At 34.1% G+C, this 15553-nt stretch overlaps 1 protein-coding gene and 1 long non-coding RNA gene across 3 annotated transcripts in view; one reads left to right on the plus strand and one right to left on the minus strand.

Annotated features, from left to right (window-relative positions):
* LOC141520652 (catenin alpha-3-like) overlaps positions 1–15553 on the minus strand; it is a 1797877-nt gene that overhangs the window by 206864 nt on the left and 1575460 nt on the right. For both annotated transcript variants that reach the window (XM_074232362.1, XM_074232363.1), the window contains exon 13: positions 15136–15287. In XM_074232362.1, the coding sequence (XP_074088463.1) occupies positions 15136–15287 (152 nt within the window). The remainder of the gene's footprint in view (positions 1–15135; positions 15288–15553) is intronic.
* The window catches only part of LOC141520655 (uncharacterized), a 67552-nt gene continuing 61522 nt past the window's right edge, over positions 9524–15553 (plus strand). The window contains exon 1 of the long non-coding RNA XR_012477696.1: positions 9524–9597. This is a non-coding gene — a long non-coding RNA (uncharacterized LOC141520655). The remainder of the gene's footprint in view (positions 9598–15553) is intronic.

The raw sequence follows: 15553 nt of genomic DNA on the forward strand, positions 1-15553 counted from the left end.
GAGTCTTGATGCCAAAACATCTGGTTTTGAGTGTGATGCCAACTATATTTTCACATTCAATCCAATCCGGTCTATCCTCCAACATTTATTAATTAATGACTAAAAGCAAGATACTACAATAAATATTTAAAATATATCAAAAGAAATTTTCACATGAGGAGGAGGAAGGATAAAAACATGGGTAAAATATGGAGCTAACACTAAGCAGGTCACTAAGGGACATGGAGGAGATTTCACTTTTCACAATATGATCAGAAAAGGATTCATTGAGACCTGGATCAATAGAGGAAATAGCTACATCAGTGAGAACACTGAACTTTTTAGTTTTTGAGCTAAATTTATCACATATAAAATCTCAATTGATCTTTTTCATTCAACCATATTTGAAGTCTTATTAGGAATAAAGACATGTATCATTAGCCTTATTATGTCAATGAAGAAATAGAGATCCAGGAATTTCCAAAAGATTACACAGATGCTAAAGAAAGGTTACTAGTCAGGGACTCAGTTCTTGTGACTTCTGCAGCAGATCACTTTCATTGAACGTGTCTCTTAATAGCTGTGTCACATTTTCAAGATTCAATTCAAATAAACTAAGCAAGCATTTGATGATGTACTGTAATAAATGACAAAGCTGAAATGATTTCTGCCTTAACATTTAATGGAAATCAAGTCATATTTTATAGATGCAAATATTCCCAAATATGCATATATATTTTGTATCTCTCTATATATAGTATATTATATATGTTATATTATATATAATCATATATACATGTGCACCTGATTTTCATATTTATATGAATACCATACATCATATTGACTTACTTTCAATGTATTTACATAATATATAAAATGTATCACCTGCTTATTTTTGCCTTGTTTCTATGTAGATATGCAGATATGTATTTGCATACTGTATGTGTATTGGGAATGTATGTACAGCTGAAAAATAACAAAAAACTGAGAGAGAAGTAGAAAAGGCCTAACAAAGGAATTACAAATTGCAATTGGATTTAAATAAAGTTTGGTAAGTTTCCAAGGAGAGATGAAGAAGGGAATGAAATCCAGAAACTGAAGGGTATAGATAAAGTAGATGGATGTAGCCTTGGAAAGATTCTGAATTGTGAAATGAAATAATTTTTAAATGGGGAAGAAAATAACTTGTGACCTAGTGTTCAACCAAAACCTTGACCTATCATGAAGACTATCAAGAGCACTGTATCACTCCAAACTTTACCTTAGGGCAATCTCCAAAATGAAGCCTGTGCATATCAATGTTGCTACCAATATGATAAATAAAATCCTTTGCTGGCTTGCAAGCCCTAGAAGTAACAATATAAACAATATATAGGGGTAGATGAATGACTATTTCACTATACACAAGATGTGCAAGATACAAAAGACTGAGAACAAGGAATAAAGGCTCCCCTGCTCACCCACCCATCTCCAAACAAGCAAGAATAATACCATTTAAATTGACTAAGTAAGCTTCATATCAGAAATCAATGTGATCTTGACATCAAGGCAATCTTTTGATATTCCAAATCTCTTTTCTCACCAGATCCTACCCAGTCTTCTCAATACTCTTCATATTTTTCTCTTTAGACATTCTCTAAGAACTCAACATGATCTGAAGGACTACTGACTTTATTAGTGTGAACAGGAGTAAATGACAGCCAACTTCTCTATGCCTGAGTTTCTTCATTAAAAATTTGGACTTATTTTTAATATCCCCCTCAAGTTCTAAGTCCATGATTTCAATGGTCTGAAAAATCTGAATGATAAAAACAAACTCTTTGTCATTCCCAAAGAGGACAAACAAAAACACAGATACCTCATTCTAGAGTTCACTCATTGTTTTTATCCCCATTAGTGTTTTATTTTGTTTTCCTCCAACAATCAACTATAATTTGGAGGTGATCCTAAATTCTGCAAAGTTGATGGAAATGTTCATTCTCTGGTTGATCATGGTAAATCATAAAAACTCACTTGTAGACTAGATCTATTTTCCTGGGACTGATAAAAGCTAAAGAGCAGTGTGGCATAGCCAAAAGAATAAATTACTGGAAGACAGAGGAATTTTATCTGAATCCTGATTCTGTCATCTTTAATATTATCTTATTATCTTAGGTTACTTATTCTTTCTGAATCCATATGTTTACAAATTCATATATATATATATATATATATATATATATATATATATATATATATACCTATATGAAAATATGATCGTTAAAGGCCCTACTAGCTCTAAAGATGTACTAAAGAGAATTAGCATTATAGTACTTCCAGGAAAACAAAGACAACATAACAGAGGACTCAGTCTAAGTTTGCAATTTTATGTTAGAAGCTCATACTCCTTCAAAGATTGCCATACTTGGTCATTAGCCATCTTTTAGCCACCAAATCCTTATAGAAGAGACTGGGCAGAATGGGTATGGCACATGAAATAATCAAACAAAATAGGCTCTGCATTTTTTTTGCAGTGATAATGAAATCAGGCCAATTGCCTATTAAATATATGCCAGTCAAAAGAGTTAGTGTTCTAAGTAACTGTGGTTATTTGTTCCAGTTTGGTGCCCCAATGGCAATGCTAAGGTGAATAGTTTGAAATAACTCCTGGATAGACCTTCTAAGGCCTCATTGAGCCTTGGCCAAACATACTCATGACTCTTAATTACAGGGTATTTTTGTGCTACACTGATGGAAACAATGTCTGAGCAGAATGCAAGATGTGAATATAAATAACTGAAGTCACAGACTCACCATTTGGAACACTGAGAATAAATTTCTCCACAAACCATCTTAAAAGACTAATCACTTCAAATAGTTTGTAGAAGAAGAAAAATTTCTTGGGAACCACCAGACTTAGGGAATTACCTGAAGAGGTCCCCAAAATTAGAGTTCCTTTGTTTTAGAGTTTAGTCATGGAACTTACAAAACAAGAAAATAAGCAACATTGGTCCTGGGAAGAAGCATATTTGGGGAAACAAAACGATCAATCACACAGTGAGCAATTTTTTTTTTCAAGAACAAAAACATACAATGGGTTGGAGAGGTTCAGCAAGAAATCTGGGCTTTGCCACCTATCATTGGAACATAGAGTTATTTGGTCAATAAAGTTCCCAAAGATAGAATAGTAGATTTGTTCTTAGATGATAATGGTTCATCCCTAAAATAAGTTAGGTAAACCTTGGATGACAGATATATAAAATCCATATTTGGGGTTATATAGCTGTTGTTATTGCTTTTTTTTATCTTTCTAGGACCTATCAGAACTTGCACTCTATGGTAAATCTTTTTATAATTTAAATTCAACCTCCATAGGATGAGAGGTAATTGGAATAGAACCTTTAAAGCAAAAGGGTAATGCTACATGAAAAAGTGAAGAAAAACAAGAGAAGAATAACACAAGGACTTCATGGGAATGGCAAAAATGTAATTTTTTTTGTCAGAATGAAGACTGCCATGTTTTGTTTTATTTTATTATTTGCATGGTGATGACTAAAAGCTAGTTTCTGATTCATACACTTACTAGATTACAGATAGAGAACTGAAGGTGACCTTAAAGAATATATACTCCAATTTCCTCAAATTATAAATGAGGGAAACAGCACACATGAGATAAATAATTTGGTCAAGGTTTCATTGCTAAGTATATAATTTCAGTATTTGAACTTAAGATTTTCTAATCAAAACTCCACTGTCTTAGCTATGGAAGAAGGCTGGCAATTTATCACTATATAGTTTTAAATTTTTTTTATGCTCTAACTACCCTTCCCATAGAGGCCAGGATATATATATATATATATATATATATATATATATATATATATATATATATACACATATAATTTATTTATTTGTTTGTTCGTTCAATCATTCAATTATTCATTTACTTATTCTTTTACATATTTTTACTTTATTCTAAACTTAAGTAAAACAAACATTTTCTTAACAGAAGAGAATAAAATGATGATTGTCCATGAAATGACAAATCTAGTATATATAATTTGCTATTACTTTCACATAAATATTAAAGTGATCATATAATTTTCTTTATTTTCTTCTCTTTTTTCTTCCCCCTTCCCCCAGTCTAGAGATGATTACAAATCAGATTAAAAAGCTCCTCTTTAAAAGGACCTCAAGAACAGTACTACAGATAACTAATAATGATACCAAACACAATGACTATGGATGAGGATCACAGTAAAAGTGATTTCCTTGGAACTGTGGAATCCTACTCAGAAATGAGTCCACTAAACTGTACATATGAATCACTGACAGCCTCATATTTTTCTTAGAAAACTACATATTAACATTGTTTATTTGAAGCATTTTTTCCTTTTACAATATTTTCCAATTACATTTTAATCTCATTTGAGTTCTACTTAGGAATGTTGTAAACTTCATGCAAGATTGTATGCTTGAAACCTCTAACTACCACCAACCCTTTTTCAGTATGAAATTCTTTGGAGAAACAGACAAATGAAAGAACAGAATAAGCAAAAATTGGAGTTTGAAATATTGTCTTGGGTGAGGCTGTGAATTATGGTTTGTTCATTCTCACCCAAAATTGACTGAAAACTCAGAACACATGAGGACACTGCAGGCAATATAGAGATGCATGCAACTTGTGTACTAAAGCAAAGAAAGTACTAGATTTGACATCAGAATGCAACAGTTCACCCCTAGTCTTGCTCCTTACTGATCTTGTGATCACAGGCAAACACCTTGATCTTTTTTGTCACCACTTTCCTCATATTTCAATAATGAGAATCTCATGTCCAAGATCTATAAAAATCTGCCTCAAATTGTTGAATTTTCAAAAGGCAAGAATAATTTTCTAGGGAAGAAATCCAAGCTACTAGTAGACATGAAAAAAAAAAATTCCACGTCATGTGCAATCAGACTGATAAACCTAATAAGACAGCAAAGTGGCAAAAGCATTTTTGTGAAATTGTCTAACCATTTGGTAAGCAACTGACCCAAAATGACAAAACATTGAAAACCTAGGAGGGGGATATCAATCATTTTGATAATAGCTGAATGAATTATGGCACATGTATACAATAGAACATCATATTACCACAAGAATAAATAAATAAAGGAATGGTTTCTCTGAAACCTGAGATAATATTTACAAACTAATCCATATTGAAGAAAACAAAACCAAGGACATCTAGGTAGTGAAGTAGATCAAGCACTGGTCCTGTAGTCAGGAGGATCTGAGTACAAATCCAGACTCAATCACTTAATAATTACTAAACTATGTATCCTTGGGCAAGTCACTTAATCCCATTGTCTTGCAAAAACAAAAAAAAAACCAGAATTCTAGACAAAAACAACATTGTAAGAAGAACTTAAGAAATAGGATCACCACAAGAACCAGCCACAGTTTCATGAGACCAATGATAAATAAGAAATGCTAACCACCTCTTTTTCTCACTAAGGATTCCAGTCAGCCTTCCTAAAGGAAATCAAATTTGAGTTATAATTGGAAGTATTGCTAAAATTGTAATCAACAAAGGTGATTGTTGAGGTAAAGGAAAAATGATTCAGACCTGACAGTGAAATCCTCTTTAGCTCCATTCACCTCAAAACTTGAAGTCTAATTTTAGATTCATTTGAGAAGATGTATTTTAGAAAGTTACATGAATAATTTATATGGTTTAAATATGTTGCAGAAATGGAGGTGGCCGCGTAGGAAAAATAAAACATTTTATGTCAGATGACATAGAAATAAGACAACCTTTTGAGACTATGTGGTAGGTAGAATTGAAGTAGACTAAACTTGGAATCTGAGGATCTAGGTTCAAATTTCAACACTGTCACTTCCTAGGTATATAACTTTAGGTGAATTCCTGAACTTTCATGGACTCAGTTTCCTCATTTGTAAAAAGAAGGAATTGAATAATTTAGTTTTGTGGTGTCATGGACCAGTAATCCACTAAATCCCCTATAAGGATGATCATTATTGATCAAGCTGCCTGGGATTCTGCTTTTGTCTTTTCCTTTTTCTTTTTTTCCTTTTTCTTAAGTAGAATCTGGGCTGATGAGGCTCTTTTCTTTAGAGATTTCCATGACTAGAAAAGGATGATTTAGCAACTTTCTGAGAAAGAACCACCCCAACTCCACTTCCCCCAGTGATCACATTCTTCCAATGTTTCCACTTAGTAAAGGAGCAGAATGACAGCCTGTGACTGAGCAAACTTCCAAAAGCTTCCAAGAGCCTGTTGGTTTTGGTATCTAATGGAAGAGAAAATAAAGATGAAAGCAGATAAAAATAGAAGAAGCAACAAAGAGTAGAAAGGAAGAAAACAAGACTTTACTAAGCATCTACTCCATGGCCAGTGAGTCACTAGCTGCTTCACAAATATTCTGTGATTTAACCCTTAACTATTATTATCCTCATTTTACAGTTGAGGAGATTGTGGCAGACACAGGTGAAATGATTTCTCTAGTATCACGCAATTGCTAAGTTTGCTTTTGAATCAAGGTTAACATGACTTCAAGTCAAGTACTCTTATCTACTCTAAGTCTTAACTGCCTTGAAAAGGGTGGGAGTGGAGAATTTAGAAAACAAGTCAGAAGAATACTTAAAAAATATTTAATAGTTAAAGAATTTATTAAATGCCTTTTGTATACCAGAAACTAATCATTGGGAATACCACTGCAAAGAAAAAAAAAGGGGCAGCTAGGTGGTGCAGTGGATAGAGCACCAGCTCTGGAGTCAGGAGTACCTGGGTTCAAATCCGAGCTCAGATACTTAATAATTACCTAGCTGTGTGACCTTGGGCAAGCCACTTAGCCCCATTGCCTTGTAAAAACTTAAAAAAAAGTCTTTGCCTTTTTATATTCTAATATATAAAGACAATATAAAAGACGATAGAGTGTTGGAGCGGGTGGAAAAATAGCCATTGACATACCTGTGGGATCATGGGTTGAATAGGTTTGAAACAAGTATGAATCTGTTATTAACTATGATGGAACATAACTACTCTGAACACAAGAAATGTATGAGTGTGTGAGTGTGTGAATGATGTCATATAGGAGTGTTTGAATGAATGAATAAATAAATGAAAGAATACATTAACATTTAAAATCACATAGTAGGTACTTCATGGATCAGGTAGTGCTGCTTATGGAGAAATAAAGAAAAAATGTAACCTTTGGCTTCAAGGCTTTCATAATTACAGAGTACTCACCATATACAAGAGAACAGTAGGCAGGGCTGGGAATTTTGGTCTAGAAAAATCACAAGGCTGGTTAATACAATTATTCAATTGTACAATGGATGAAATATTGAACTTGGAGTAAGAAAGATTTGAATTCCAATCTTGCCTCAAACATTTAGTCCTTGTGTAACTGAATAAATCACTTACTGTCCCAGCCATAGTTTCCATATTTGCAAAATAGGGAGAGGAATAGCCCCTATCTCCAATAGTTATTACTAAGGATGAGATGTATTAACATGCATAAAACACTTTACAAATTCTATCATCACCACCAGCACCACCATTGTCATCATTTATTGGAATGACAGAGCCAATTGAATGATGGTTCTTAGTGAAAAAAGGTAGTAAAAAAAGGGTGAAAGGATGTGGGGGATGGATACACAGGCAGAAGCAGGCATAAAGATCACTCAAGAGCAGTAGCATGCTATCTTTAGATATGGAGAATTATGACCAGTGAAGAGTCCGGGACCCTAGAGCAGTGAATGTTTAATAACTGTTCATTGAAGACAAAGAATAAATAAGTTACTGTAGGTATAACCCTGCCATATTAGCAACTATGATCCTGAAGGAAATAATCTATATTCAGGGACCATTATTTTTGAAGAAAAGAGTGGCCACCTAATATCTATGAAACATGGCAGGCGATATAAGCCAAGATACCAAGAAAAAAACAATTAGAAGGTACAATATGTAAAGAAGGAATTATGGTCTATAATTACAAAATAGACTCATCTTCCTCATATATACATTTCAGAAAGATTTTCAAAACTAAGCTTTAGCAAGATGAACTCAAATAAAAATCATATACCTAGAATATTTTCCCCCAAACTTATAGATAATATAATGTTTACTGGGATTACAAATAAATCTTTCTATCACTCCACTTTTAATGGTAACATTTTTAAAAAACAAAGAAGGAACTGATCTAAGGTCAGAAAGTCACTCAACTGAAGCTTAGCTTACATTTCCAAATAACTTAATGACTTCATCAAACAAGGTGAGTCTAGTCTTTCACTTCCCAAACATTTTCCAATATTTCCTGCTGTTTGCTGAAACCAACATCCTGGGATCAAAATCAGATTATTTTATTTTGTTGCATTATAGATATAGGTCAGCAATGGACCTTATAGATCATCAAGTCTAACAGAGTAAAATATTTAATGTTAGAAACAACCTATAAGGCCATTCAGTCCTTCCAAAATAAGGGGGGGGGGGGGGGTGGAGATACCACAAGCTGAAGTGAACTGTCCAAAGTCAAATAAGAAGTGATTAGGAAAGCTAGAATTAGAAACCAAATCTTCAGCCTCTAAATCTCCTTTATCAAATTCACAAAAGTTTCATCCTTAGATTATAGATATATTAGACAATAAAAGTGATCTAAAATTCCTTGATTTTATGGAGATGTTTTTGGAGGGGGAAAAAAATGAGACCACAAAGAACTAGTTAGAAAGTATTTTACTACCATTTTATTAAAGAATAGAAATAATTTTCATTATAGTATGTTTTCATATTTTATGACTTTAATTAAATCTGATTCCTTCTCCTAACCCTGCAAGAGAAGACAATATAAATGATATTTTAGTCATTAAATTTGGGGATAATTTCTGTGACTTTCTATGATTATACCATCAAGGGACTGGAAATGGAATATAATTTGCCTAAAATACATTTGGGAAATTTCCACCGACTTCACCCTGAAGTGTCTTTGTGCTACTCACACAACACAAAGACTAACAAAGCTTGGCTAAAGACCCAAGAGTTAGATCACAATTATATTCTATTTGCTATCACCTTCAAAGACTATGGAGTGATCAATAGCAGCTGGCATTCTGCAGAATGACATTAAAAAAATCATAGAGCATCCCTCTAGAGGGCTTCTAGGTACATGGCCTTAATGTGTATATATATATATATATATATATATATATATAGCCTCTAAGATCCAATTAGTGGCCACAAAGACTAAGATTTGGCAGTAGGCCCATGTTACTAAATTCATGAAAAACCTAAAATCAAGCCAATTTTGTTGCTATACAAAAGCATACCCAGTTTATTTTCTCTTCCCCATTCCACCTTTTTACAAAGGAAATCAATGTCCTGGCATCTCTTCAAATCTAGTCATGCCCTTTCTTCCTTGGGATAAAGAAAGAAGTTACTGGTATTATTTTAAAGGTACATCAATGAATATTTAGAAAATAAAACTTTTAACAACTAACCTTCCTAATAGAAAAAAATACCTTCTGATTACCTTCTGATTTTTATTTATTTATATTTGTCAACAGAGTTATTAATAAATACTATGCCTAGGACGCTTTTGTCAATAATTCAAGGATCAATGATCTCATCTCTGTGGGTAAGTACCCTTTCTATTGTAGTTGATAGCTTGAACTGAGATTGAGAGAAGGAAAGTGCCTCTTCTAATACAGAACTAGTTTTAATATTTAAAGATGAAGCGAGACATCCATACAATAAATGCTAATATATATTGGTTTGTTTTTCTCTTTTCATATTGCTATGAATATTTTCAATCCTATGTCAAGGCTAATAATCTATCACTATTTATCCTCTTACTCCTGTGCCAGAAGATTCCTTGCTCTCAGATCTTGTGCCCAGTCCTCCAGGTTTAGGGCTAACTTGGTGTCTGAGTGTATTAGACTTCCATATTTTTCAATATATACTGAACTTATCTCAATTAAATCTGACAGGGAATGGTTGAGTACCAACTGTGTTAGGGGCAGAGGAAACCAATAGAAAAAATAAAACAAGTCCCTTGTTCTCTATTGAGGAAACTTAGATAGATATGAGTTATTAAAATATAGGTATAAGTGAAATAAAAATAACTTTTGATCCCTTGTAAATGGGGAATCTCAACATGCCTTCTTTAAGAAGTGGCACTTAATGTGATCTTCCACATGAAATACTAAGAGAAGAAAGGAAGGAGGCTAGCCTGGGAAAATGTTGGGAGAGTGGAGATGGAATGATACATATGAAACAATGAGCAGATCACTTTGGGTGGAATGTAAAGGTGTATTAAGGGAAGAAATAAATCTGGAATTGGATGTTGGAGCTTGTTGAAGAGAAAACATCTCTAAGACTATGCAAGGGGAAAAAGGATCCAACTTCTGATTTCATTCGTGTGGAAAATTCCCAGGAAGTAAAGGTCTTTACCAGTATAGTGCACTACCTTCTTTGTAACAGTCTTAAAAAGATGCTTAGAGATCACTGAGAGAGTAGCCACTAGTATGGGTCAGAGGAAAAGCTTGAGCTCTCCAGTCACTACTCCATGTTGCCACTCACAATATGCTCACAATACATTCAAAGGGGAACTAAAAAGCCTCTTATTAGGACTGTGCTGGGCCTTGAAAGGTTTTAGAGGTATCAAGAGAAAGAGGTGAGAAGGGAGAACATTCAAGGTATGGGAAATATCCTGTACAAAGGCATGTAGGTGGGAAGCATGATATCATGCAGGTAGGCAATTTTGATAGGAATAAAAATTACTGTGAAGAGGGAGTTGGTAATATGTTATCAGTCTGAAAAAAGAGATTGGAGTAAAAATGTGAAAGACTTTCAAAGGCTATAAAGAGAATCTTACATTTTAAAGTAAAAACAAGAGGCACTGGAAAATTTGAACAGAGGAATTATATTGTCATAACCCATTCATGAGGAATATGAATGTCTTAGCTCTTTGTGGAATGAATTCCACAGAAAAGAAGCTGGATATAGAGAGAACAGTTAGAAGATTATCAAAATAGTGGAGTTGTGAGGTGATGAGAGGGGTGGGGAGTAAAGGAGAGACATTGTTATGTGAAGATAGAAAAAGGATAAGAAAGAAATGGGAGTGTGGTCAACTGATTAGATTTGGGAAAGTTCTGGACTCTAAGGTTATGAACCTGAATGACACAAGGATTGTGACTACAAAAGGTGGGGAGGTCTATAAAGAGAGAAAGAGAGGTCCATTTTGGACAAGTTGAATTTGAGATGACTATGGCATATCCAGTCAAAAGGGAGAAAAGGCAGTTGGAGAAACAGAACCAAAATTTAGGAGAATCGTGAAGCTGAATAGGTAGATATTTCAATCATCTATGCAGAAACGGTAGTCAAACTCAAGTCAGCTGGAGTCCAGAGTCTTTTGCTAGGAAGACTGAATAGCTACCCTCACTATTCATGCTAAGCTTCTCTGCTAAACTCAAAGAACAAGTCTTTTCACCCACTACTATTGGTCTTCCCAGCAAGGAAACAATTTCTTAGCTTTCTTTTCATCTTAAACAGGTTATGAGCTCCCTAGCACTCTTAGCCTCTTTTTATAACTGACCCCTGAGGGGGAGAGTTGTGGCCAGGAGTCATAAAAATCCAATGTTCATCTGATCACGCCTGTGAGGCTCAGAGGCTTAACATCACCTTTATACTTTGATTTTATTTTGTTTTGTTTTGTTTTATTGGTACAGGAGGTCTCAAAAACATCATGGGATAACGCAATTACAGACATGAAAGAAGCCTCAGAGGCCATCTTGTTCAACAGATACTTGAATAAGATTTTCCCCCTATGTTAGTCTTGAAAGGTATTTGTCCAGTCTCAGCTTGAATATTTCCAAAGATGGAGGAGTCACATCTTCACAAAGCAGCCTTTTTAACTTGGAGATATTTCTAAGTATTACAGAGTCATTGTTGTCCCCTATAGATTCAGATGAAGTCTTATACTCTACTTTTCAGTAATTTTCCTTGTTTTTCCACTGTCTGGCTAATCTAATCATAGCAAATCTAATCACTTTTTGATGTGATATTCAAATATTTATGGCTTTCATGGTCTCTCAAAATCTCATTCTTTGCCAGGCTAAATAACCCCACTATTCCACAATTTCATCCTTTATATTTTGGTGCCATGTTTTTTTTTCAATAATCTCACCACAGTCTAGTCTAACTTTTCAATGCCCTACCCAAAACATGGTACCCAAAATTATATAGTAAATCTTTAATGTCTATAAAAAAACTATAAAAGTGATCATATTTTTAGGACATGTAAGGGAATCATCAAACCCCTCTATACTTTGTAAAAGAGTTGGGAAATTTTCATAGGTTTTAGATCTAGCTGGAATGTATAAGTGAACATCTCGTCAAATCCCCCTTCAAAGCCCAGATCCGGGGAAGAGTGGTTCACATAAGGTTACATGCATAAAAGATAACCAAAGTAGAATTCAAAGATCTCCCGTCTTCAAATCCACTATATTTGCCATGAAAAAGCAATAATTTCTAAACTTCTCAGACTCTACTCTTTCACTTATCAAACTAGGCTTCAGTCTCAATATCCAAATTTATAAAAAAATAGTAGTATTGTGACATCTGATAACTTAGTTGGCAGAAATCTGTTCTTCAATTCAACTACCTTTTGAAACAAATATTATGGCGCTTTAAAAATCATTTAATTGATCTATCAGTAATGAATTATTAAGTGAGATTTTCCAGGTCCTGTGTAAGATGTAAAATGCATAAATACAATATGAATTAATCTCTTCTCTCAAAGAGCCCTCAGAGTATTTAACTAGGAAACAAAAAAAAAGGTAAAATTTGCCAGTAGAAGCTGGACTTTGGTTGACACATTGAACTGACTTATCATGGTGCTATCTAGAGAGTGTCCCTAGATAAATCATTTAAACTGCTTGGAACTTGGTTTTCTGACCTTCAGAATTAGAGGGTTAGCCCAGATGAACACTAAGGTTTTTCTAGATCTAAATATATCATCACCTAAATATAAATACACTTATTCTCCTGAATAAGCAAGGATCTTACAGAAGAACACGTTTGTTGCTTGTTTCTTTTTTTTTTATTTCAAATTCCTTTTTCCTGTTTACCCAACAACCCATTCAGATTAATCTAACTTCAGGACTCCTGTGACTGCTTGCCATTCTTCATGCTGTGTTGATAACTCTCATTAGAGTAAATCATAACATTTATATAGAGAATTAAAGGCAGAGTCCATCACTAAAGTATTCAACAACTGAAATTCTCCTGGGACTATAATGAAGATGTGTCTAAGCTCCCTTTGTCTCCAAGCTGGGACATGGACCCCAACTGAGACCTGATATTATCACAGTGCTCTTCTGAGGATGTTTATAGAAACAGAATTCCTCAACCAGATTTACTGATTAAAAGAAATATTAAAGGAAGATGTGAACCTGTTTATAAAATTTTGATAGATTTTCAAGTGTCACATACTTGACTATACTTATCACAAAACTTTGTGACCATGAAGAATCAGTATGGGTTCAGGAAAATAGATTCTACTTTCCACCAGACCTTGATTTCAAAAATATAGGAACGTATTCCTTGAGAGGAATTTCACACCCCAATTCTCTATGACTTTTAGATCTACAATAGAGCTTTTGATTCATTTTTTTAAAAATCATTTTCTTGTCATTTGGCTAAATCTATGGACCACTACTCAAAAATATTTTTAAATTGCATGAAATAAAACAGAGGATTTCAAGGAATCTAATTATTTTAAATATAGTCATTAGAAAATTTAAAAATAAAAATATTATCCTAGCTCCTCAGTTAGGATTCTCTTTAGGCTATTTCCTGAGGTACTGAGACTTTATAAATCTTGGCCAAGATTACATAGTAATGATGCATAAGAAATATTTTTTTGAGTCTACATTGCTCTGGGTCCATAGTCAACATCATGTTGCTTCATAAATTCTTCAGTGTGATAAATAAATCAAAGTGTTCCCACAATGATGATTGAAATGTCAAGGAAACAATTAATTTGAAAAGGTTTGAGGGGAATGCATGCAAAATCTGAGTCAACAGTACCTGTGATCGTATTCTGAATAAAAGTATGAAGAATTCACAGCATAGGGCTATAGTTGCATCACATCGATCATATATAGACAACACAAATGAGGAGGAGGAATGACTAGCTGTGGGGATTAAAGAAAACAAGGGCCAAGATGGAAAGGCGACCTCAAATAAGGGCAACCATGCATAAGACAGGGAAATTCATAATGTCATATCGTAGAAACACTACTGGGTATGAAGCCTCTTGCCTCTCCTGTGACATTTAAAGTCCTTAAACTTTCTGGGATCTCAGGATCCCCATTTGTAAAAATGAATATTCATGAAGCATTACCTGTGTGGCTCAGAACCAAAGTTAACACAAACTTGATGCAGTCCTGAGTCTTCTCAAATTGGGTCAATTTCTATATTTGGCTTTTATCTAGTTCTCAGAGAGCGTGGTGATTTTAGGAATTCTGAAAGCACTGAGGCCAAACTTAGTTTAAAGATACAAAGGATTCATAAGCAATACAATAACCCGTCAAGAATTCCTTTCTTTTCTGGTCCTCCCTACCTCCCTGGGGATTTATGGAGAACCCCAGACCTAGGGTTCTCTCCAGAATGACCTTAATTCATCCAATGGGAAAGTACATGAGGTTGCTAAAGTGTCAGAGTATCTCATCTGCTGAACTCCATTTTCCTAGAAGACTGAAAGTAACCATCAATCCATCAATGTAAAAAGCAATGGATTATTACAAACTTAGCATGTCTTAAAGAAAATACTAAGCACTGGAGATATGAAGAAAGTCAGGGAGCTCACATAGTGATAATAGAGACAAGAGTAACAATTATGTACAACTTGAAGTCCCAGGACGCAATTTTAACAACAAAAGAAAACACCTTGAGTTGAGATTCACTGCCTCTCTCCTCAAATCCTTTACAATTAACATTCTACAGGCTCAATGAAGGACAAAATCTGAGTTTGCTCTTCCTTTGTCATATGTCATTACTCTTAATTCATATTCTAGTATACAAAGGAATTCATCAATCTCCTTATTAATATCACCAAATGTCCAGGTGGTGAGCAATAAGACAATGTCAATAAAAGTTAAAATCCACTCACCCTGATCATCATGACGGCACAGCGGATATCATGGATTGAGTCATAGATCTTTTTGGAGGCATCCACAAACTGGCTATCATCAAACTGATGCATGGAGTTCGTGCTGAGGGCTTCCAGGGCAATGTTGACTTGCATGACAAATTCTGGGATTGCTGGTAAAATAAACATGAGATGGAAGAAAGTGTTAGAAATTATCTTCTAATCTTCACTAAAGAATGCTAATGATATTTAAAATTTGAATTTAGCTGAAAAAATGCACACTTACACTGATGCACATGTGTATACAACTATATTAATGTACCTATGTATGTGTGCATAATTATATATGGATATATACGTAGACATATAAAGCTACATATGTGGATATATAAGTTATATAGCTATACATACACATGTATATTATATGTGTCCAATATAG

This window comes from Macrotis lagotis, chromosome 4 (genome assembly GCF_037893015.1).
Source record: "Macrotis lagotis isolate mMagLag1 chromosome 4, bilby.v1.9.chrom.fasta, whole genome shotgun sequence".
In the NCBI taxonomy this organism is placed as follows: Eukaryota; Metazoa; Chordata; class Mammalia; order Peramelemorphia; family Peramelidae; genus Macrotis; species Macrotis lagotis.